Below are 23,558 nucleotides of genomic sequence, written 5' to 3'. Positions count from 1 at the left end.
ACGGAAATACCCGAGTATGTACGAAGCAGGGTCAACGACTCCAGGTATACACAGATAGATATAAATAATAATATACAACATTCATATAGCGCTCTATATAATTTGTAAAATAACTCTAAAGCGCTTTACAACATATGGATAATAGTAATGGTTATAATTGTGAAAACAAAAAACAAGAGATCCCAGAGGGATCTTGGCGTCGACCATTGTACCATCTTCATTAGTTCTTTGTCAATTCGATCTTTTCTCTTCTTTCCTCTGATCTGTTTGATCAAGTCATGTTAACAGTAAATGCACCTTGATGTAACTTTTGATCTAAACTTAATACTGATGTGTATGAAAGCCAACCTTCAAAGTGAGTTTGTCATTTCACATATTTACTAGTACAGTACTTAATGTGAAAGAAATAGAATCAATTATTGCTATATGAGAAAGATCTGTTTAGTTCTTGCTTTAGTCATTTTGTTTTTATGATCAGTCTCAAAATATAACATGCACAACGAGGGATCAGGGGGAACCTACATATCAAATTTGAGAAAGATGCCTCAAATTATTCCTGAGAAATAGTACTAACAAACCTTCAATGTCAAAAATCATAGATGGCTGTCGGTAGGCCATTTTGTTTAACTGCTCAGTTTCAAAAGTAAACATGAATAATAAAGGATAGTGGGGAACCTGCATTGGCTGGCCCAAAAAAAATTGGGCGAGTAAACCATTTGAAGCACTGGCCAAAATGACATATTGGTGGCCCAAATAATTTTGGGAAGAAATATTTCCACAGCATTTAGCACAATGCTTAAGCACATTTAAATTACATATAACATGACAATGTTTGTAATATGTAAAACAGAATAAAACATAAAATTTTTAATTCTTCAACCCTAGTTAAAACCTGACATGATCCACTCCATTCTGGTCTTCCCAAAAAGAAATACACAAAACTCGCACCTCAAAGAAGACAATCTGGCAGTATTTATATAGAAAATCTGAAAAAATATCACATTTTCTAAATCACGGACAGTTCGATTCAAATCGAAGTAATGACAACTGAAAAATGTACTGCCCCCAGTTAATGTGGAAGAGACTATAATTTCTTTTATTCATTAATTTTTCGACAGTCTCCCAAACTATTTTTGTTGGGCCAGTGACTACCTCACTTTTGACAACTTTTGGTCGCTCGAGCAAGACTTTAACCGCCATTGACGAACAGGCGACCGTCTATTTAGGTACTTCTGCACGAACAAGGGAACAAGGAAAACCTACATATAAAATTTGAGAAAGATCCCTCTGGTACTTCCCGAGAAATAGCAATAACAAACTTTCACTATCAAAATCCAATATGGCTGCCTGTCGGCCATGTTGTTTATCCGATCAGTCTCAAAAGCTGCCATGCACAGCTTTAGACCAAGGGGAACCTACATATCAAATTTGAGAAAGATCCCTTTGGTACTTCCCGAGAAATAGCAATAACAAGCTTTCACTATCAAAATCCAAGATGGCTACCTGTCGGCCATGTTGTTTATCCGATCAGTCTCAAAAGTTGCCCTGCACAGGTAAGGATCAAGGGGAACCTACTTATAAAATTTGAGAAAGATGCCTCTAGTACTTCTTGAGAAATACCGATAACAACCTTTCACTATCAAAATCCAAGATGGCTGCCTGTCGGCCATGTTGTTTATCCGATCAGTCTCAAAAGCTGCCCGACGACGGACCACGGACGCAGGGTGATTTGAATAGCCCACCATCAGATGATGGTGGGCTAACAAAGGCTTACAATCACTTTTATACATTTAAGCAAGCAATGTGCACATAATCGAACAAATAAAAGGGTGGTATTTACTTGACGTCTTTGCAAGGATTCTAAAACGCAGACGGGAAGAGAGGAGCTTTGATGTCCCTCTTGAACTTGGCCAGGGTATTTGACTTTCTATTAGCAGATGGTAAGCTATTCCACAACGTAGCCGAAACCCTCCCAAAACTTCTGTTTCCGTAGGTCACAGTCCGAGATTTTGGGACACACAACAGATTCTGACTCCGACCGCAGTGATCGTGACGGCTGATACTAGGTAACTACTGCGGAGCTGTTTCATTCAGTGCCTTGTATGTGTACATCAGAATTTTGTACTGCAACCTGTATCGTACAGGTAACCAGTGCAACGAATAAAGCACAGAATACACATGATGAAACAGAATTGTCACCGACAGCTTTCCAAGGGAAAACGTAAGGTGTTTCAAAGGGGTCAAATTGTGGATTTTTAAGTATCACTACTCTTGTATTTGCATTCATTGTAGAACGTCAACTTTATATTCAGTTCTTCTAAATTCTTCCATTTGGGGTCGTTTCTGTTGACATTTTATCCAAAGTAATATTACCTTTAGATTTTACAACTAAAAACTGTGGAATTTCAATGCAATAGATTGAATCTAGTTTCATCTAATGCAACAAAATTAACAATTACTTCAAAAAGACAAACATTATCTGTACAATTTTGTACAGTAAAATATCTTGATTGATACTTAGATAAATATAAACTTTAAATGCTTGACACTTTGTACATGTATATACTTTCGTTAATCTGCATAAATCATTACAGCATTTTGATTCGACATTGAAGTGAACACATTAGTTTGCCCTGCTTTATGAATATCAGTTAAGAAGAGAATTAGAAACATTAACTTTTCACCACTTTTATTTTTGTTAACAGATTGCATAATATGCGACCATCAGCAACCCGCATTTCTAATCAAAATCAAAACTATTCCGCATATGATGTAACTGGTGATGGCAATTGTTTTTGTTCAACCACATTTAACACCTATATTGACTCAAGAAGTCCATCATGAAACTGACATCAATTCCATCAAGTTAACACAACCATCACTAAACACAACACACAATCTTTGACCCTCAAATTTGACAATAATAAGGGTATCAATCAAACATCGAGGAAAACATGATCAAATCGCAAAAAAAATCACTCAAAGTATGATTACACAAAGTTATACGATGGTGTCCATACAGAAACTTCACTTGCAAACAGATGGTTTTAGCTGATATGCCAATCTATCTCTATAGGTATCTACAAAAACTTTATGACAACAGCGACGATGAAGAGGAGGAATCTCCTTATGTAGACACCTGGAATTTCTAAGGTATATAATCAGTACAAACATTAAATTTCATCATTTCACGTGGATTATCTAAAGTATTAAAAAGAAAAATCTAAAATCTTCTTTTTTTACTTATAGTGTTGGGAGACGTGACAGTCTCTAACCTGCTGTGTCTAACATGCTAAACATATTTAATTTAAATCAGAGATATCCTTCATGGATTGGCATATCAGCTCAAACCATTTGTTTAAAAATTCTGCTTACAACTCACATTATCATTTTTACTCTATGATGGATAAAAATAATAATATCAATACAGTCTAGCTATATAGTAGTACCGTATAATACAAACCAGTCAACTTCAAACTAACATGTGATGCGTCATATCAGTGTAGTGTGAATGTGGATCATTCTAAAACATATATATTGCACACATAAGAACAAGGATGGATGATTTTGCCCAGCAACAGATTCAAGTATATTATTAAAAAAAAACAAGTACAGGTACATTGTGTATGTATTAAAATGGGTAACGTTATGATTCCATTATTATACTATAGTCTACTATTGAAACAAATGTTAACATTACGAACTTCCCTCTCTCTCCAGGCAATGTCCGAGTCATATTATTAATATATTATTAACATAGCAGAAATGCAATAGTAATGTGCATGTTTATTCGTGGTATAAATGTCTTGCAAACATTGCTATCCTTCAATACCTACTTTTTAATCAATTGGAGTGAGGGTGATGCGAAATTGAATCGAATAATATAAACCCGGTAATGTATTTCCTGTGGTTAGTAGCTACCGCTTCCGAAAGAAGCATCTCTATAACACTGATGACAACAACAAAATCTTAGTTACGCCGACTCTTGTCTTCCTGCTCTAAACATGACACGTTGATTTAATGCTTGTAAGTATTTATCAGGTGAGAAACTGTGACGCTGTTTCTGGAACCTCCTCATATGTCTAAGCATCATCTGGCAGGTTGAAAGTATATGATTTCCAGTCGTCACCAATATATGGACTTGTGTACCACGTGCTATAACATGTTCAGAATGACAAGACTTCAAAACATCTGTTCAGTTTCTAGCAATATGATCATTGAATGATCTTATCCAATAGATATCCCATGATCGCAATATTGGTATGTCCATCTGTTTGTTTGTAGTGCGATGTAGATGCTATAGGCTGTTGTTTACTGTTAGTTTATTTTGTCTAGACTTGGCCGGGCATTATTTTGGAAGTTTGGTATTAACCTCAATCTACTCATTATATCAATTCTGAAAGTGTGAATTTAAGAAATCAAATCACATCTTAGTACTTTATAGGGCTTGCAATCTAGCCCTATTAACTGCATAGACATATGGTGGTAAGTCTACATACATAGAGGTATTTAATTATATCCTGTTGAATACCATTTCATAAGCAGGGCACAATATTGATATTTTTTGACGAATGGGAAGTTTGATTGAAATATCAGTATAGTTTGCCATACCAGTTATATAATTATACAGTATTCCATTGGAAAACAATTAACTTTTATTTAAAATAGTTGGGAATTTCACAATGCAGTCTTTAGCGCCATATAAATTTAATTACAATGATATAAGACTTGAAAACAAAACTGTGCTCCAATAAATTTCAATTGGCTACTCAGTGTAATTATTTTTTGCTAATATCTGGTAAGATTTGCTTACAGAATGTTATCAATTGTACAGAGAGATAAATATCTTAGTGTATGTGTGCATTACATCAGATGTATTAAAACAGCCACTAATTCTGTCATCTTTTCATCTGCATCTGGACAGAAAATGTGTAGCTTTGGATGCAGTGAATAGGAAAAACTGTTTTGATTCAGTACCAGAAGTGATGTTTTCATGTTTGTCACAAAATATCAGTTTTATAAATTTATCTCTCTCGACTCTAGAAAAACTGTTAAATTTGTATATCATATGTTGGTATGTAATGTTGCAATTGTTCCACACAAAATGTTGAAATTTCTTAGTTTGCAATTGATGAAACTTTAAGAATACCATTTTGTCCACAAGCTTATATATACATTCAATTCTTAAACAATTTGATGTCTTGATGGGTTTTTTCTTTCAGAAAAACAGATTTCTTATGAACAAGATGTCTTAAATTGGAAAACACAACTCGCAGAACTATTATCAATTTCCAATATCTATCAATCAGTGTTCTCTTCATTTCAAATCTAGTCAGGACCCAATGGGTTCAAAGGACACAGAAGGTAATGGGGGCCGCAAGCGTCACATAGGACAACACCGATTGGTGGATGTCACTGCTCCAGAGTCGGAACTCTCGGCCCCACATATACCCCTCCACACGACAATCCAGCAACCCGACTTGGAGGATATGGATTGTGGCAAGAGTACAGAACATAGTCTCAAGGGAGATTACTCTAATGTGGCATTGTTAATGTTATTGTACATACTTCAAGGGATTCCGCTGGGCTTAGGTGGCAGTATTCCTATGTTACTACAGAGTCAGAATGTAAGTTACAAGGAACAAGCGATATTCAGTTTTGTATTCTGGCCATTTAGTATTAAACTACTATGGGCGCCACTTGTCGATTCCCTCTACTTCACATGGTTCGGACGGCGGAAGACCTGGCTGGTTCCTATACAGTATTTGATTGGCCTGTTTATGTTCGTCCTTTCAATCCACGTCGATGATCTGATGGGGAAGAATGGCAGTGTCGTCAACATTTACACCCTTACATTTGTTTTCTTCATGCTGAATTTTCTCGCAGCTACACAAGACATCGCAGTGGATGGCTGGGCACTCACTATGCTGTCAAGGTACACATTACCATACTAAATATTGTCGTGATCTGGCCAGAAGATTTTGCCTGTAGCACGTCAAAATCTATATCTTCTTGCCCAGCAGACCATTGCAAAATTTCTTATTCAATATAACTATAATAATTCATGGCAAGCTGTTTTATTACTTATCAAATACACGATGGAGAGAAAAAATGAATTTGTATCTGTTAAAACAGTAAATAGACCATATTATTATAAAGGCTAATTCCATAACGTGTACATACATATATGTATGTATATATAAGATGTGAAATTATTTGGACAAGTTTATTTCACCGGGTAAAATATAAGTACTTTTCACTTGTCAAAAAGGATCAGGGTTTTTGAAATCGGTTCTTGTCCTGATGGTATGTTAGACAGCTGGCTACCTGCCCCTAAGTTTTTATAAATAATTTCTCCAGCTTCATATTACTACTAGCTTAAATCTATCCCTAGTTTGAGAACAGACATCCAAGCGATCAATTTTATTAGAGTTTACATTTTTTTTTAATAATTAAATATTCTAGAGATGAGGGGCCAATCTAATGGTATGTATAATGCTTAGTAATTAAGAGTACCGGCCCCAGTTGCTTAAACCAGTGGTAAGTGACAAATTTTACAACACTGTACAACAAAATCAAGAACACCTGAAATCATTTTACTGCTATTGATTTGTTTAGACAGATCAGACTGATGGGTTTTCGTGATTTATTTTGCTTAAAAACCCCCGATATTTTATGGCAACAATTTGAAGTTTTCACCAACTGGTGGTTATAGTCAATCAAACTTTAGGCAACCGTGGCTAGGTAGATAAATGTCAAGGTAAAGAAAAAAATGAAAGCGCAGCATATCTGACTATAAGAAATAAAAATCTATGTTAAAAAAATCTATTTAAGTGTAGGTACTTCATGTAAAAGAAAAAAGATATAATCTTTCATTTGAACAAACTATTTCTTATGCGAGAAATATTGCTGTTGTAATGTTTTCAGACGTAACGTCGGCTGGGCTAGTACCTGTAACACTGTTGGCCAGACCGCCGGATACTTCCTCGGGAATGTCCTGTTCATGGCATTGGAGTCCCCTAGCTTCTGCAACACCTACCTCCGTTCTGTTCCGTCCGATAGTGGTGTTATTACTCTACCAAGTAAGTCTTACACAACATACTGTCAGACTGCCATGTAAGTTTGACAAAAGGCATCTTCACTTTCTCTTATACATGTTATATTTCAAATATCGGGAACATTAAACCAAATAACAGATTTTTTTGATTTTTTTTGAAAATTAGCAAAACTGTAACAATTAGAGGAATATTTAATATTAAAAATAAAGATGAGTTGAACAAAGATTCCAGAGGTGGGGGTGGGGGGTGCCAACAAACACTTGTACTGGTACAGTATACTGGTAAGTTTAATATTCCCCCTTCACCTGAAAAATCTGTATGTATGGTAGGGATGATCGCTACAGATTAAATTCACATGTAATTACTATATATACGTGTATATATTTATATGGGTCAAAAAAGTAATATAGACGGTAAAATCCCATATAACACTGGATCCTAATGGAGGTATGTCCGTAGGATACGAATTACTTAAAATAGTATATAGGGCAAAGAAGTAATTCCAACAGTATGGACAAGTTAAGGTTGTCAAATTTTCGGGGGATCCGCTCCTTTATCAAGACACTGTGAAACAGAACAGTTACATTTATATATATATTTTATGTTGTGTACAAGTGTTTGCTGTCATAATAAATTTACTGTCATTAGGAAGGGCGAAAAAATAAGAGAGTTGAACTGCCACAAAAAGAGTTCCCAATATACTGTAGTTGAGGCAAAGTTACTCAGAATCAGCACTTTTCAGACATCATATTTTGAATTCACTAAAACTACTGTATTTTAATGATGGGCAATCAGTTTAAAATCATAATCTATAATCAGTTTGTAATCCGAAGAAGTAAGCCAATTGATGATGGATTGCATATTTGGTTAAAAAGGTGAGAACACTATAGCTACTGTAACATCAATAGACGGAGGTGTAAACATGAGGTTTTGTTCTTTTATAAATGTATTTCAAGCAACTTTTATGCAGTGTTTTCAATCACATATTAAACATCCATAAGGATAAATGACTTTCAATGCATATTTTACACTGTATACATTTGACACTTTGAGTTCAATAATGTACTGATTATATCGATAATTGAATTTATAATTGGAATCAGTAGGGGCAAGCTGATCGATTTTCAATTAAAATTGATCATTAACTCATTATTGCTGCATGATTCCAATGTTGTAAACAATTACTGATTTAAGGGATATCAAAGTTATAGCCTGTTATAATTCAATCATCATTACAGATTTCCTGAAGATGTGGGGTGTTGTGTTTATTGTCACGACGACACTCGTCTGGGCTCTGAAGAGGGAAGCGGAGGATCCAGAGGCTGATTTAGATCAGGGAGTCATAGGGACATACAAACAACTGTTTAATGTCATCAGACTTCCTTCCGTCATCTCCTACGCTATCATCATCCTCACAGCCAAGGTAATCAATGTCATGGGTAGTGAATTTCAAGGTCAAGGACTCATGGGACATGTGTCATTATTCATAGTTCAAGGGTCATGGTTGAAAGTAATGGGTCTGAGAGGTTCCTGCTGGGTCAAATGCAATCCCGTACATTTTCAGAAGGGAATTGTTTTCACAGCTGACTTTGGAAATTTTGTTTGTAAACTAGTACCATATTTATCTGGCAATAAGGTCACCAATATATATTGCAGTTAGGAAGAATTACCAACAAAAGTTTTTTCATTGTCCTGTATTAAGCCCATCCCCCCTATGTTCAGTCAGAGATTATGTTGAAGCCCCTGGGGGCACATTGCAGGATAAATACAGTAGTTGTATAAGACATTATTATCCATTCTATTAGAAATCATCAATGTCTATTTAAAGACATTCCAGGAGTACAACTGCATTTTGTCTGTAGCTTTCTAGGATGACAGGCTGTGTATTCAAAGTTTGTTCAAATTAACAACAACCCACATGAGTAAAATACATTTGTACATTTAAATCTTTCAACAAAGGTTATTTGCTATATATCAAGTTTGTTTAAATAAATGACAATGACAGACTTTGAAGGTCGCATTTTTTTACACCAATCACTAACAGGTTAGCAATATAGGCCCAATGGGCCTTTTAAATTTACATTAATAAATGACACTGATTATTAGTTCTTTTTTTTTGTTAAAACACTATGATGTCAGAATCTAAAATCAATCAAATGATGAAGTGCATGTTGATTCTGATCCCAGCTGCACAAATGTTCCTTCTTAAAGAAATTCCTTAGCTTGAATTTTTCTATAGAAAATCTTAAGTTGCAGAAGTTTTCCTTAATTTCAGTAATGCATTCGTTAAAGAAAATATTACGTTAAGGAAATCACAAAAAACGCAAAACATGGAAACAATTTGTGGGATAAAACATTGGAGTAACTTCACTGTAATTGTCTGAGGTCACTACAGTATATTTAGGATGAAAAAAAATTAGACAAAAACAATGGACTACTAAATTTTCATTAGTAAGAATTCATGTATATTGTGTACTTTCAAATAGATTGGTTTTTCTGCTGCGGACTCAGCGACAAGTCTGAAACTGATTGAGGCTGGAATGAAGAAGGAGACATTGGCTTTGTTCGCTGTACCTATGATCCCAATACAGATTATGTTGCCGCTCATTATCAGCAAGTTTACCACTGGGCCCAGTCCAATGACAGTGTTCCTCAAGGCCATGCCAGTACGGTACGCAAACTCTATTATTATACCGGGTTTTCAAGTTCAAATTAATCAGTTCTTGTTTGTAAACAAACCTCCGATTTAGATTTTTCTCACTTTTTTTCAGCGATTGACAGTCATTCTTTTTTGAAGGTATTTTCTGGATTCTTCAAATTAATTTCATCATAAGCGGGTGTTTATATTTTTCGAAAATGTCTGAAAATGACCCGAAATAATTATTACCGGTACTTGAACATTTTTTGGCCAGGTAGAAAGAAAAAAAATCAATTTTATGTGTAGAGGCTTAACTTAAGGATCCCTGTATATCACTGCCAAAAACTGTAAAATCATTTCTGAAAAGAAAATCATACCTTGTGGGAGTTTTATGAGAAATAATTAAAAAAAAATATAATCAACAACAGCTAGTGTTCTGAATCTAAAAAAAACCCACTGGGCTAGACTGGAAATTGAACCCTGGACTTCAGACTGTAATACTATTACCCTAACCAGTTGAGCTACCTTGTTAACTGAAGTGTCCTGGCCCAACTCTGCTACAGTTATATCCAAACAGAAGTTGAGGGGAGGTAACTGTATATAGGAAAAACCACAGTGCAGGGGGACAGGGATCCTAAGGAAGTTAAGGGGAGGTTACTGTATATAGGGAAAACCACAGTACTGGTGGACAAGTATCCTTAATTCAGGGTTTTCACTTTCACATTTTTTTTTTAGAAATTTGTAAAAAATATACATAAAATACATTTGTTAATTATGTAAAATTAACAACTGGATTCCTTGTTTCAGACTGCTGTTTGGGTTGTGGTACGCTTTCATCGTGTGGCTGGCTTACCGTGTTCAGGCAACACCAGGGGAGTTTCCCGTCTATTTTTATCTTTTATTATTAGGAAGTTATGCTCTGCATCAGGTAAGTGTGCCTTTAATGTATTTCTAATACTTCAGAGTTGCGTACTTGCCAACCTTTTTCAATTTGTTCCTAGAAGAAACTATGTGTTCTGAATCTAAAAATGTCTACAAAGTACTTATAAAGAGTCCAATGTATGAAATAACATAAGATTGATAAGAAAATAAGTTTTAAGGCTCACCATACCACTTCCAAAAACTGTAACTGTGAATTACAACTGTGGAGCCGGTGATATGCTTGCACAAAAAAAGAAAATGATATTAAAAATAAAAAATCTGAAAAATTAAGTTTTCAATTGATTTTATGTTCTAATTTTTAATTTGCTCATGATGCATGTACTACAAAATGGATTCATCAATTGTATGATTTAAACAAAAGGTATTGAATTGATATTGAATGTTTATCTTTTACCTGTTTACTTTAATATAAAAACAATGGTGTGTGTTTCAGGTATCTCTGTATAGTATGTTTGTGGCCCAAATGGCTTTCCATGCCAAAATCAGTGACCCTGCCATTGGGGGCACATATATGACGTTACTCAACACCTTGGCCAATTTAGGTAAGTTTCCACGGTTTGGTGGGACTTCTGCCCTATTCGAGTGGGCAAAATTCTCGGTGTGGTAGTTAGGAAATTTTCAAAATTTGTCTTATTTGTTGTTTGTACAAAAAATGCTTCTTGGAAAAGGAAATAGATTTATTTGTTAAGTGTGTTTGATAAAAGACATTTCAAGAGTTATTTGCATTTGAAAATCACTAATATAAACATTTTAAATCACAATTTGATAGTTTCCTTAAAAATCTCCTGGTTTGAAATTTTCAAATGTATTTCTATTTTCATGTTAAATTTTGTCAAAACTGATCTGTACTCAAGATATTTATACATTTATATTTCAAATTTCAAATTTCAAATTTGGATCTTATAAGATCTGGAGAAAAAAGGTTTTATTTCAAATAAAACATTTTTTTTCAAAATTTCTTAATTATTTTGATTTAATTAAGATTAGTAAAGGAAAATCATTTAAAAGCATTGTAATTGAAATAAAATTTGAAAAATGAATGTAGTCGTGGGGTAAGTATATATTTACAATCATTTGGAGCTTGTTATTTGCTTGCACAAAAAATTATGATAATTTTCTTTTTCTTTATCATAAACTATTGCCCAGATCAATATAAAATGTTGAAGACACAGCTTAAAAATTGGTGGAGGAACAAACAAATGGTTTGTATTTGGCATCAATATCCAACACCCACAAAAGTAATTTTTCACTTTACAGCAAAGGACAAATCATAACTTTCGTTTATTAATAATTGCCTCCTTCAGCCACTATTCCAAGTGCCCGGAGTGCTAATTATGGCGAATACAGTATCCAGTATATATGTTCAAATCACAGGGGCAAGGCACAGACTAAACTAACCCCCACCTCCCTATATGCTTACATTTAGTGACACTATGTACATGTATAAGCATATAGGGGGTGGGGGCTAGTCTGTGCCTTGCCCCTGTGATTCAAATGATACGGGAGATGCCAAGTTTGAATATATCTGTGTTGTAGGGGGTAACTGGCCAGGAACCATGGCCCTTTGGATGATAGATGGTCTGACCTGGAAGGAATGTCAGGGCGGCCCTGGTGACTGTGGGTCACCTGCAGAAATTGAGGTAAATATATAAGCCACAATAATGAGAAGTAGATGAATACAGTAACATATTTATCCCCCCACCGCTCTTGCCCCTGTCCCCATTTTCCATTTCTCCTTACAGTGTTTTTCTTGGGGTTTTTTCGGGCCGATATTGGGCTCCATTCAAAATTGAATTTATTTCATATTTACGCCTTATTCCCAAAATTTGCACTTAACTGATGACATTTCCTTCCCAATCAGTATATTTTCTTCCCAAAACGAGACTTAAAGGCCACTGCCCAAATTAAACGGGAAAAAACTTCCTTCCTTTCCATGCACACGGTGTGTGCCCAGCAATAAGTCCCCCCTTCCACCCCGACCCACCCCCTCATTCTTTGTGTATTGTGGATGAGATTATTATTTTAACTTTGCCATTTGACAGGCACTCATGTGTTGTTTGTTTGACCCTTTCAGACTTGTACTACAGAGGGAGGAAGCTGTGTGACCAATATAGATGGCTATTTCATTGAATCCATTATCTGCGTCGTGATTGGCTTCTTATGGCTAATATGGCGACATCGGAAATTACGTCAATTGGACTCCCTCCCTCAGTCAGCATGGAAGTGTTCTTGATGTTTCATTTAGATATTATGTGTCTCTTCACTGCCTTCTGAACACGTAAACGTCACTGTCTGTGACTCTGGAACCAGATATTTCATTTCTGTAACTGTGTTCATAGGATGTCTGTTCAAACAATTCATGTATTAAAGCATTTTCTGTAAAGTTACATATACTGTGATGTTTTAATATTAGATCTCAGAGGTTGTTAAAAAATTGACAGACAATATTAGTGCCGAGCAGAAAAAATCAACTAAAACAGTAAGGTAGCATAATGGCGCTACATTCAATAAGTTCAGTACATAGACACACTCGCACTCATACAATCCCTAACTATAATTTTTCATATATGGAATTGTGTATTACCGGAGTTATGTGTGTACTAGTCGGCAGTGAGAGAGAGAGAGAGAGAGAGAGAGAGAGAGAGAGAGAGAGAGAGAGAGAGAGAGAGAGAGAGAGAGAGAGAGAGAGAGAGAGAGAGAGAGAGAGAGAGAGAGAGAGAGAGAGAGAGAGAGAGAGAGAGAGAGAGAGAGAGAGAGAGAGAGAGAGAGAGAGAGAGAGAGAGAGAGAGAGAGAGAGAGAGAGAGAGAGAGAGAGAGAGAGAGAGAGAGAGAGAGAGAGAGAGAGAGAGAGAGAGAGAGAGAGAGAGAGAGAGAGAGAGAGAGAGAGAGAGAGAGAGAGAGAGAGAGAGAGAGAGAAAGAGAGAAAGAGAGAGAAACATTACAAATACATGTGAGTATACCTGTAACTATTAGCCAATCAGAATGGAGGAACCCATGTAGATTTACGATTGAGTACACCCGATAAGGTATTTACAATTACAGGGTAGAACACTGCTTATGAAAGGACACAATAGTAAAGAGTGTTACAATTTATTACCTTTATGTAAAAAAAAAAAAGTAAAAATCATACCTGGAAGATTTTTCAAGGCCATTTGCTTACTTTCAAATTTTAAGAGGCACTGGTTATGAGTGGGCATTATTTTCTGAAATAAACATGGTGACGGTGTTTCTGGACTATAACAGTTGAGGCAAAGCTGTTTCAAATTCCTTTGAAATTTAATTTTCTACTCAAAACTCAGTGTGTGAAAGATCCAAATTTGTTTCCCCCAATAATTGAGAATTTGTAATGCAAATGTTTCGCTAACATGTCTCAGTATTTATGCGTGTATACTGTGACACAGAACAAGCACAGTTTGAATTTTCCATATTAATGTTCGACAATGAAGATGACTTTCAGTTTAAGGTTAAGGGTACCAATGACCCAGTTATAATCTTAAAGAAGAGTTCCACTTCAGACTTTTTTCATTTACTTGGAATAATCTCCCTTAGATATAGAAGCTAAAGCAACATAAAATGAGTTTTTTTTTAAGAGGGCTTAGAGTTACTTCCCTTTGAAAGATTTCAACTTTCTTTTTGATGCATTGCGTTTGCAATTCCCAGATGATAGCATTTGTAAATGTAAAATGGTGTTGGTCCCAAGTTTGACCCCAGGCCCTTGACATGCTGGGGGGTTATCTTTTCTTTTTTAATATTTTATTGAAAATTCCTTCCGAAAATGTATATATATATACTTGTTCCTTGTTAGTGTACCTGTATGGTTGTCGGCGAAATATGGCAATTTAAAACAAATGACACTAGAATTCTGCTAAATAAGCTTTATATCGTTGAACTGTGATGAAGGTAATGAAAATCCAATGAAAACTTTTAACGATTAAAATCCCCACCCTTCCAGAATTTTAGAATTTTAAAATACAAGTAGATGCATATATTTTACGTTTATGTTAGTTCTCAGAAAAAATATTAAAAGTTAATAGTTGTCATTGTGACATACCATAATCACCCTCCAAAAAGTTAAGGTATTAAACTTGTAGCTGTGTAGTATATAATACAATGTATAAATAAGTAGATTCTGTTAAAAGCCGAAGATTGTTTAATTTTATACAACACTTTTAGCAATAGCTGTATATACACCAGTTTATTTATGAGAGGATGTTGTTTATAAATCTATATAATTGATCAATCATATTTCAAATACAAATGTAACTTGAACCAACCTGTAGATTGACATAAAAATTATTTTAACTCATTCACCCCTGAAGACACATTTGAACTCTTCCAATTCAGATGTTGGAATAGTTCATTATGATATTTCAGGTGTGAATGAGTTAATTAAGGATCCCTGTACCACTGTCGAATAATGAAACTATGCATTCAAAACTTATTTTTCCGGCAGCACTATAGCTTTGATAAATCATTTTTGAAAAGAAAAATATACCTTGCTGGACATTTTTATGAAAACAAAATGGAGGGGAAACAAACAAAATATAATCAACAAACGTGTTCTGAGTGTAAAATATTCTGTATGGCCCGACTAGGATTTGAACCCTGGACTGAAGATTGTTATACCATCTCTATAACTGATTAAGCTACCTGGACGAAAGAAGTGTACAAGCTCAAACTTTGCTACAGTTATTCCATCTTTGCGTATTGCAGAGTTATCTTCTCTTGGTAGCAGGTGTTGATTGTTACGTCACTTGTTTGTGAGAGTAACGTCATCATTTTTTGAGAAAACAACGTAATTTTCTCGCACAAACAATGACGTAACAATCAATACCTGCTCCAAAGAGAAGATAACTCTGCATTACGCAAAGACAGAATATCCAAACGGATGTTAAGGGGAGGTAACTGTATGTAGGAAAAACGAGTGTAGTGGGACAGGGACCCTTAAGGTGAAACTGGGTTGTGAAGTTGAATTAGATCAATTGTTTCAACAGATGCTTCGTATTTCTAGAACTGAAATTGAAATAAAGAATTTACAAAAAGATAGTCATATCAATATACCTATATCTATTTTATGGTTTAGCTCTGCTATATTTCTATATCAATTTTATATGTAAACAAGAATAATGTACTCTTAATTCAAACTTTATATGGTTGAGACTTCTTTTTATCCTGATAACTTTTTCATTTCCTGAGCATGTTGATAAATAGAGAACTGCCAGGGTTGGGGGGCCCTGGGATCAATTCCCTGAGACAAATAGTGTCCTCTCGTACGAGGGCTTTCATAAACCTCACTCACTGTCACACGCTATCCATTTATTACTTTATTTGACGTTATGTTATAGTCATTAAGTTTTTGTGTTATTCATTTAAACATTGAACTGTTTTTGTATGGCATTTATGATCTATTTGAATGACTCAGCTTTGCAAGCAAACAACATAATGCACGCTAGTTATTTTCCTATTCTGAATAAAAACGGGTTTGTAGTAAGAATTCTTATCACAGAAAATTGACGCCTCTTATGATTTTTATAGGAATTTAACTCTGTAAAGGGACCTAACTGATATATTTTATTTTCACTTTTGTGCATATTTCATTTATATATTTTACAAACTTTCTACTTCAGTTTATCATTCTAAGCAGATGTGTTTTATATTTTTACTTTATGTAAAATTAATTTTTGAAAATGATGCAAAATTACCCCTTAGGTTGCAGTGTTCAATCTTATTGGGAATAGTATTTTTTCCACATTAAAAAACCCATGTATTTCTGCACGTTTTCTCTTATTATTATGTTAGATACTTTGTAACTCTTTATTAATAAACAGAAGAAAAACAATTGTAAAGATACCTTACAGGAGATTGTATTCAAGTGCTGAAGACTTCAAAAATATATATGCATCTTTATTATGTTACATTCCAACATCTTGAACTGAAATTTTATTTAGGGTTTCTCTGTAATCAACACAATAAAAAGAAAATATCTTTGGAATAAATGTTTTTAGAATTGATCCTATTCTTCATCGTGATTTATTGCTTGCCGGAAAATAATTTGGGGATTTTTTATAATATAGTCACAACTCTGTCCGTCCATCCAGGGCCATAACTTCGGACTTGGAATATGTGCAGGATGGCCAGGCCACAGGTGTGTCATGTACCACATTTTGATCTGTGTGCCAAAAGTCAAGGTCACAATGAGGTTAAAGGTCAAATACATTGTCCAGGTGATATCCTAACTTGCTAATCTAGATGGCTTTATGAAATTATTGGGTCTAAATGCCCAAGGTCAAGCAAGGTCAAATGGAGATCATTGGTCAAATTCATCGTTTAAGAGCTAATTTACTCATAACTTATTAAAAATGACTCAATAGAATTTCAGGGAAACATGCAGGATGTGGAAGGCGGTGTGGCATGTACATTTTTTTTGCAACTGGGTCTGTTTGCCTAAGGTCAATGTCACATTTAGGTCAGAGGTCATATTCATTGTCCAGGAACATAACATCTTACCCGAAAATATCTGAATAAAATCTTCAAGATATATGTAGGATGGATAGGTGATATATCCCATAGCCAATTGGGTCTGTTCATGGTCAAGTACAAGTATGAAGGTCAAATATAAAATTAATTTTCTTGGCCATAACATCTGACTGAAGATTAGCTTGATGAAATTTTATAGAAATATATAAAATGAGAAAAGAAATGTGTTGCATACAATTTAGGAGTCTGTGTGTCCAATGTCAGATTCTCAATAAATTCAAAGGTCAAAGATTCAAATGAAACGCATAGTATTACTGAATTCCTTTCCTTTTGTGGATAAATAATGAAACCTTGACAAAGCTGGTTATGGGGGTGGGAGGGGGCAAACTTGTTATTCATAATGGTACAATTATAATTAAGCTAGCAGACAAGTTTGAACATCCTTCTAATGAAACCTTCATTTTCCTTGTAAACAACTGTTAGTCTGCTAAGTTGGTCATCAGACTAGTGAAATATTACACTCCCAACCCGACACTGCCTTGCATACTATTGAATCTAATCTTTTTCTTATGATGTATGTACTGATAGAAAAGCATTTCCTCTAATTGTGTACAAACTGAAGTTTTAATTTCGTGATTCTAATATACTTGTTTTTATGTATCAATTTTGATTAGGATTTCCTACCTGAAGAGGATAAGGTTTTATTTATAAACGACAGAAAAATAAAACAGTCAATTTCAATGCATTTTTAACTTAATTGATATATAAAGTGCTTGGCTAAGTAAACCAAGATTGAGAGGTATATCATATTGACACTTCTTTTTATGCGACCTATTTCAGCTCAAAATTGTTTTAGAAAATTGTACCCACTGATCCCACTAATATGTTAAATTTGAAGAATCCTTTGAATATAAACTATCTCAATATGAAAAAAGGTATAACTAAGCTTAATCTCATCTTCCATTTTGAAAAAAATATACATCAACAAGTTATTTATTATTTTTCTACAATTCGGAGTTACAGAAAAGTGATAAATAATTCAACAATCACTCTTTGTACAGCTTCCATTTAAAATCATTCCAAGTCAATATAAATTCAGGTATTTCGTACCTTCCTCAAAGAAAAGATAACTCCAATTTAGAACTCTTTACCGTGGAGATAAAAATATTATTTTGCGGGAAGAAAGTATTCAGAAAATGGCAGACAAAAAAAGAACGAAGCTGAGTTTGAAGCGTAAAACGATATCTAACAAGTCGTTACTGTTTAACTCGATTGGACAGAGAAAAGAGTCGTTGCTCTCTAATGTCAACGTCAAAGATCCAGAAAATGTCATAGTAAACTTGTCATCAGATTCAGAGACTGACGGCGACTTGACAGATCACCAAAGTTTGCAACCCAACAAACGTCCAAGGTTCAGTGAAGTACCAACGCATTCCGATAGTCATGAACAGAAGGCAAGACCGATTCAACTCAAGCCCGAAAGATTGCCAAGGTAACACATACAAACTAATTATAATAGAACCTTTCCACACCTTGGGGGTAAGACCGAAAAATATTGACCCGAGGGCCAAACATTTTAGATTAATTATAATCCCGAAGGTTACCAAGGTGTGGAATTTTTTTTCTCCCTTTCATGTCAAGTATACTGATAATTCCATTAAACACAGGCGTTAGTTGCATGATTTTCCAGCAATTCAGACTATTTTGAATGACCAGTACACTGCCGATTGAGCTACATAGCTATACAGACCTAGCATATAGCTATATTCGCCTGTAAGTTATAGCAGTATATTGAGCTATATTGTCTCAGATTTCAATTTTCATTAAATTTCATTAAAGTAAAGTCGCATAAAACAATAAGGTTTTCCAAAAAAATGTCTTTCTCAAGCCCGAAATGTTATTTAATGATGACTACAAAAGCATACATTTAGATGTTTATTTTCATTTTTCATAAATGTGAAATTTTCGATTTTTTTACATCATTATTTTTTTTTAAAAGGAATACTAATGTAGTGGAACTGGACTGGGTCAATCGTCGGCGACCAGATAGCTCAATTGGTTGAGCGTCCGTCTAGAGTTTGAAGGGTCCCGGGTTCGAACCCCGTTCTGGCTCTCCTGTTACATTTGGCGCCCAACGAAATATACCCACAGAAGGTGGTATAGGGTCTCGTGTGTCTTCAGGGTCGAAGACTTTGTTAAAGGAGGGATGAATGTAGCGGAACTGAACTGGGTCGATCGTCGTCGACCAGATAGCATCATTGGTTGAGCGTCCGTCTAGAGTTCGGAGGGTCCCAGGTTCAAACTCCGGTCTGGCCTTGCATTTTTGCTCTCCTGTAACACTTATATCTAATGTCTTTTGTTATCAACCTAAATGATAAAATCTTCTTATTAAAGCGACTTTGTTTCGTTTTCCTTAAAAAAGAAAATCACATGAAAAGAGCTCAAAAGACCTATTTCAGATAGGTCAATAGAGCTATTATAGGTCTTTACAGCTGTATAGCTCAATCTGCAGAGTGTACTGAACCTGATGATGTTAATGTGAGTATTGACGTCATGCACATATGCATACATTTATTTAGTGAAAATGGGATTGCTGAAAAGTATTAAATGAGGTAATTTTTAGTTTCAATGTTTTAAAAGTATACACATATGTATAAAACAAGTCACGTTACTAAATATATTCACTATCATTTTAAGTACAGGTAAAATATCATATTAACATCAAAAAGGCAGGCCTCTTGTTGAATTATTTCATGCAGTTGTTTAAATAAAATTAACATTGATATATCTTTTTCAGTGAAACCTCAAAGTCATGTCTCTTTCTTGATGTTGATGAAGATCTGCGTAAGCTGAGGATGATGTTTTTAAAGCTGCAAAAACCAAGAATTAATGTCAGAACCCTGTCTGACCTGCCTGACTTCACAAAAACACAGGTATTTCACATACATGGAACTTTAAAAGAAATATGAATATATACATTTACTATATTAAGTACATGTTTAAGGAGAATTTATATTGCCTTTCATCATAGATCTATTTTAATACTAAATAAATATCTGTACCAGAGGAATACCATTTAAAATTTCAAACTCAATGAAATTGATGTTTTATGATGAAAGTTGACGTACAGGCTTGTCCGGTTGGAAAGTGGATAAAGCACTTGCCGTTCACTGAGACAGCCTATGTTTGATTCTTAGATTGGGCGTAAAAAGGTCTGCAGGTCACCTGTTTGTCTTTGGCTAATTCCTGTGGTTTCCTCAAATATCAAGACCCCTGTACACAATGTCAACAAGCGTGATTAATATCAATTAAAGTTATTTCATGATTGTTGTACAATGAATAAAATTTATTATCACTTCTAAAGTTGACATGTTATGCTTTATTGAATAAGTAGATGAAAATTTAATTTAATTTTTGTAGAATGTCCAGGCTCCGGAATCAGATAAGCATAGCCAAGAAAGTACAGAGTTATCTCCTCTTCCTCCAATGTGTAAATGGTGTTTACGAAGAAAACCAACAGACTACAGTAAACTGTATAGTGACATAATACGACAGGAACTACAGCCTTCAATGGCAGAGAGGTCTGTAGGTGTACACCAGAGGGCGCTGCAGTCTTCTGTCAAGGGAGATAACTATATTCGTACAGGAAAAATATATATGGAAAAAGGAGGGAAATCTGTTCAAAAAGGATACACATGTGCAGAAAAAGAAGAAGCAGCTATGCAAGCAAGAAACACAAATTTTAAAAGTGAGGAAAATTTATTTCCAAAAAGCAATATTAAGTTGACTTCAGTGCTTGATAATCCAACCAGTGCAGAAAATAACCGCAAGGGAAAAGTAGCACATTCTTTACACAGTTCTGTACATCGAGAAAACAGGAGCATGATAGGGTGTGATAAGTCTTCATCTTTCGGAAAACAAACAAGCAGTGTAAAGATGCAAGCAGGCAGTATAAAGACACAACCTGGCAGTGTAGCGGCACAATCCAGCAATATGTATGCACAGTCACAAGCAGGGGGCGTAAAGACACAGAAAGAAAAACATTTGGTACCATCACCATATAGAAAGGTTGTTCAATCTGTTGAAAGAAAAAATAGCAACAAACAAGATGATGTTATTATTGGTGTAACACCTTATCGGACAGACAGGAAAAATACCAACAATTCACTTCAACAGTCTGTAACGGTCAACAAAGCCGTCCCAACTATTCAACCTACTGAAAGTGTCGGTAATAAACCAAAACACCCAAAAACCAATGAAAACAAGCCTGTTTTCCAAGGCAGGAGCACTGTGAATTTGGACACAGAAAAATCTGATATATCAAAGCAAGTATCAGAAAGCAGTGCTGTGCAGTGCTGCCCTCTATGTCAGACAACCTTTGAAAAAGGGTAGGTAAATCAGAAGTTTGTTGCAGCTATTGAATTTAAATACGTCCCTTTTTTTTAATTCCAATATATCACAGTTTATATAGATTTCTTTTGAAAGAAGCAATAAATGTGTCATGCTGTCTCTTAGAACAGAGACATATAAAGTCATAGTAGTATAAACGTCTCTGCTTAGAACAAGAAGAGTTTATTGTACATTGTCTCCCTGTGTATGGTCAACTAAAATGCAGCTTATTGATATATTCATTACAAGTGTGCAACTACCGGATTAATAGTGGTAGATCTGAGGTATACTAATATAAAGTATACCATTTGATTGGAAAGTAGTTTTAGCTTATAATGGTTGATAATTCAGCATGATTAACCTTTCACCACTGTAGACCGTAATGGACTCATCCAGATCAATGCATGATAGAGTCTACTAAAGTTACATATGGGTGAAAGGGTTAACCACGTGAGTGGGAACAGCAGCAAAAAGCCTAACAATGAATAGTTAGTTGTAATTAGGTGCAAGAAAACTGTAAGAGTTACCTCCCTTAGTACATGTGCAAGAAAACTGTAAGAGTTACCTCCCTTAGTACATATGCTGTCACTTAATAACTGAATTGTTGGCTCATTGGTATAAAGCCCCAAGATATAAAATGAATAAGGATTAACCATAAATATGGGAATTAGCATATCATTGTATCTTTCAAGTGTCTGTATGTGAGCACAGGTAAGGTACATATTTGAGCTCATTGGTTTAACTAATATAAGTTTTCCCACATATTGATTCTTTAAATATTAAATATAAACTTAACACCAAAAGCCACTATACATTTGACCCAACTGTTGTAGTCCCTGTGGTTTTGAAGTTTTTCCCTGGTGTTTTATATGTCTGATTTGTTTTTCAGGACAACACAAATGGACATTGATGGACATATTGCTGTCTGTCTGTCTATGTCTGGGGATGATATAACTTGGTGAGTCATAGGAACATGTCTTGTCTGTCTGTCCTTTTGTCCAGTGCTAAGGGTGATGTGACATTTTGAAACAGGCTGTCTGTGTGTCCATCTGTCTACTGCCAGGGATGGTGTGACCTTGTAAAGCAGGCTGTTTGTCCAAATTCTGTCTAGTGCTAGGAATTATGTGAACTTGTAAAGCAGGCTGTCTGTCTGTCCATCTGTCTAGTGCCAGGAATGATGTGAACTTGTAAAGCAGACAGTCTGTCTGTCCATCTGTCTACCTCCAGGAATGATGTGAACTTGTAAAGCAGGCTGTCTGTCTGTCCATCTGTCTACCTACAGGAATGATGTGAACTTGTAAAGCAGGCTGTTTGTCCAAATTCTGTCTAGTGCTAGGAATTATGTGAACTTGTGAAGCAGTCTGTCTGTCTGTCCATCTGTCTACCTCCAGGAATGATGTGAACTTGTAAAGCAGGCTGTCTGTCTGTCCATCTGTCCACCTACAGGAATGATGTGAACTTGTAAAGCAGGCTGTTTGTCCAAATTCTGTCTAGTGCTAGGAATTATGTGAACTTGTGAAGCAGTCTGTCTGTCCATCTGTCCACCTCCAGGAATGATGTGAACTTGTAAAGCAGGCTGTCTGTCTGTCCATCTGTCCACCTTCATGGATGATGTGACCTTATAAAGCAGGCTGGCTGTCTGTTTGTCTGTCAAGCTCCAGGGATGACGGTACCTTATAAAGGAGGCTGTCTGTCCAATGCCAGGGATGATGTGGCATTATGAGACAGACTATCTGTCCCCAAAATATTACATGTTCAACTATAGTATGTGGAGTTAGAATTGGAAAATAAATTCATATGTAAGAAAATGTATTTGCTTTTTTGTTATTAGTGGAACTATAAGATTTTGTGCCGGATGAACCTTGTTGATCAACAGTGGGAGGAGGAATGTCCTTGCAACATCTCAGTTAACCCAATCACCCCTAAAGTCACATTTGAACCTCACCAAATCAAAGACAGGGCAAGTCCAGTTTAAACATGTAGGGTTAAATGAGTTATTATGAAGACAGGTGCCCAGGGAGGCACCACTGACATAGCAGGTAGGAGATAAGGAG

At 35.3% G+C, this 23,558-nt stretch overlaps 2 protein-coding genes across 6 annotated transcripts; both read left to right on the top strand.

Annotated features, from left to right (window-relative positions):
- The first annotated feature begins 3,956 nt into the window (after positions 1-3,956).
- Positions 3,957-13,064, top strand: LOC110440514 (acetyl-coenzyme A transporter 1-like). Of its 5 annotated transcripts, none has more exons than XM_021483636.1 (9): positions 3,957-4,026; positions 5,223-5,935; positions 6,928-7,082; positions 8,297-8,481; positions 9,545-9,729; positions 10,504-10,624; positions 11,072-11,180; positions 12,175-12,278; positions 12,713-13,064. In XM_021483636.1, exons 2-9 carry the CDS (start codon positions 5,343-5,345, stop codon positions 12,869-12,871), a joined length of 1,611 nt encoding a protein of 536 aa, XP_021339311.1. In that variant the 5' UTR covers positions 3,957-4,026; positions 5,223-5,342; the 3' UTR covers positions 12,872-13,064. The 5 variants fall into 5 exon arrangements, with proteins under 5 accessions (XP_021339311.1, XP_021339315.1, XP_021339313.1 ...); XM_021483640.1 differs by having other exon boundaries at positions 3,979-4,026; positions 5,333-5,935; XM_021483638.1 differs by having other exon boundaries at positions 4,007-4,041.
- Positions 13,065-18,281: 5,217 nt separating this feature from the next.
- LOC110440498 lies at positions 18,282-23,312 on the top strand. Its single transcript, XM_021483615.1, has 4 exons — positions 18,282-18,607; positions 19,913-20,048; positions 20,536-21,503; positions 22,394-23,312. Exons 1-4 carry the CDS (start codon positions 18,312-18,314, stop codon positions 22,464-22,466), a joined length of 1,473 nt encoding a protein of 490 aa, XP_021339290.1. The 5' UTR covers positions 18,282-18,311; the 3' UTR covers positions 22,467-23,312.
- The last annotated feature ends 246 nt before the right edge of the window (positions 23,313-23,558 follow it).

The sequence above is a fragment of the Mizuhopecten yessoensis genome, unplaced genomic scaffold (genome assembly GCF_002113885.1).
Source record: "Mizuhopecten yessoensis strain PY_sf001 unplaced genomic scaffold, ASM211388v2 scaffold11183, whole genome shotgun sequence".
NCBI classification, from domain to species: Eukaryota; Metazoa; Mollusca; class Bivalvia; order Pectinida; family Pectinidae; genus Mizuhopecten; species Mizuhopecten yessoensis.
This window is presented reverse-complemented; position numbering and strand designations above follow the sequence as displayed.

Coding starts and splice junctions, on each gene's coding strand:
- LOC110440514 (XM_021483636.1), top strand. CDS start 5,343: ATGGGTTCAAAGGACACAGAAGGTAATGGGGGCCGCAAGCGTCACATA. Junction 8,482..9,544: donor TCATCATCCTCACAGCCAAG/GTAATCAATGTC, acceptor ACTTTCAAATAG/ATTGGTTTTTCTGCTGCGGA. Junction 9,730..10,503: donor CTCAAGGCCATGCCAGTACG/GTACGCAAACTC, acceptor TCCTTGTTTCAG/ACTGCTGTTTGGGTTGTGGT.
- LOC110440498 (XM_021483615.1), top strand. CDS start 18,312: ATGGCAGACAAAAAAAGAACGAAGCTGAGTTTGAAGCGTAAAACGATA. Junction 20,049..20,535: donor CTGACTTCACAAAAACACAG/GTATTTCACATA, acceptor TAATTTTTGTAG/AATGTCCAGGCTCCGGAATC. Junction 21,504..22,393: donor CAGACAACCTTTGAAAAAGG/GTAGGTAAATCA, acceptor TTTGTTTTTCAG/GACAACACAAATGGACATTG.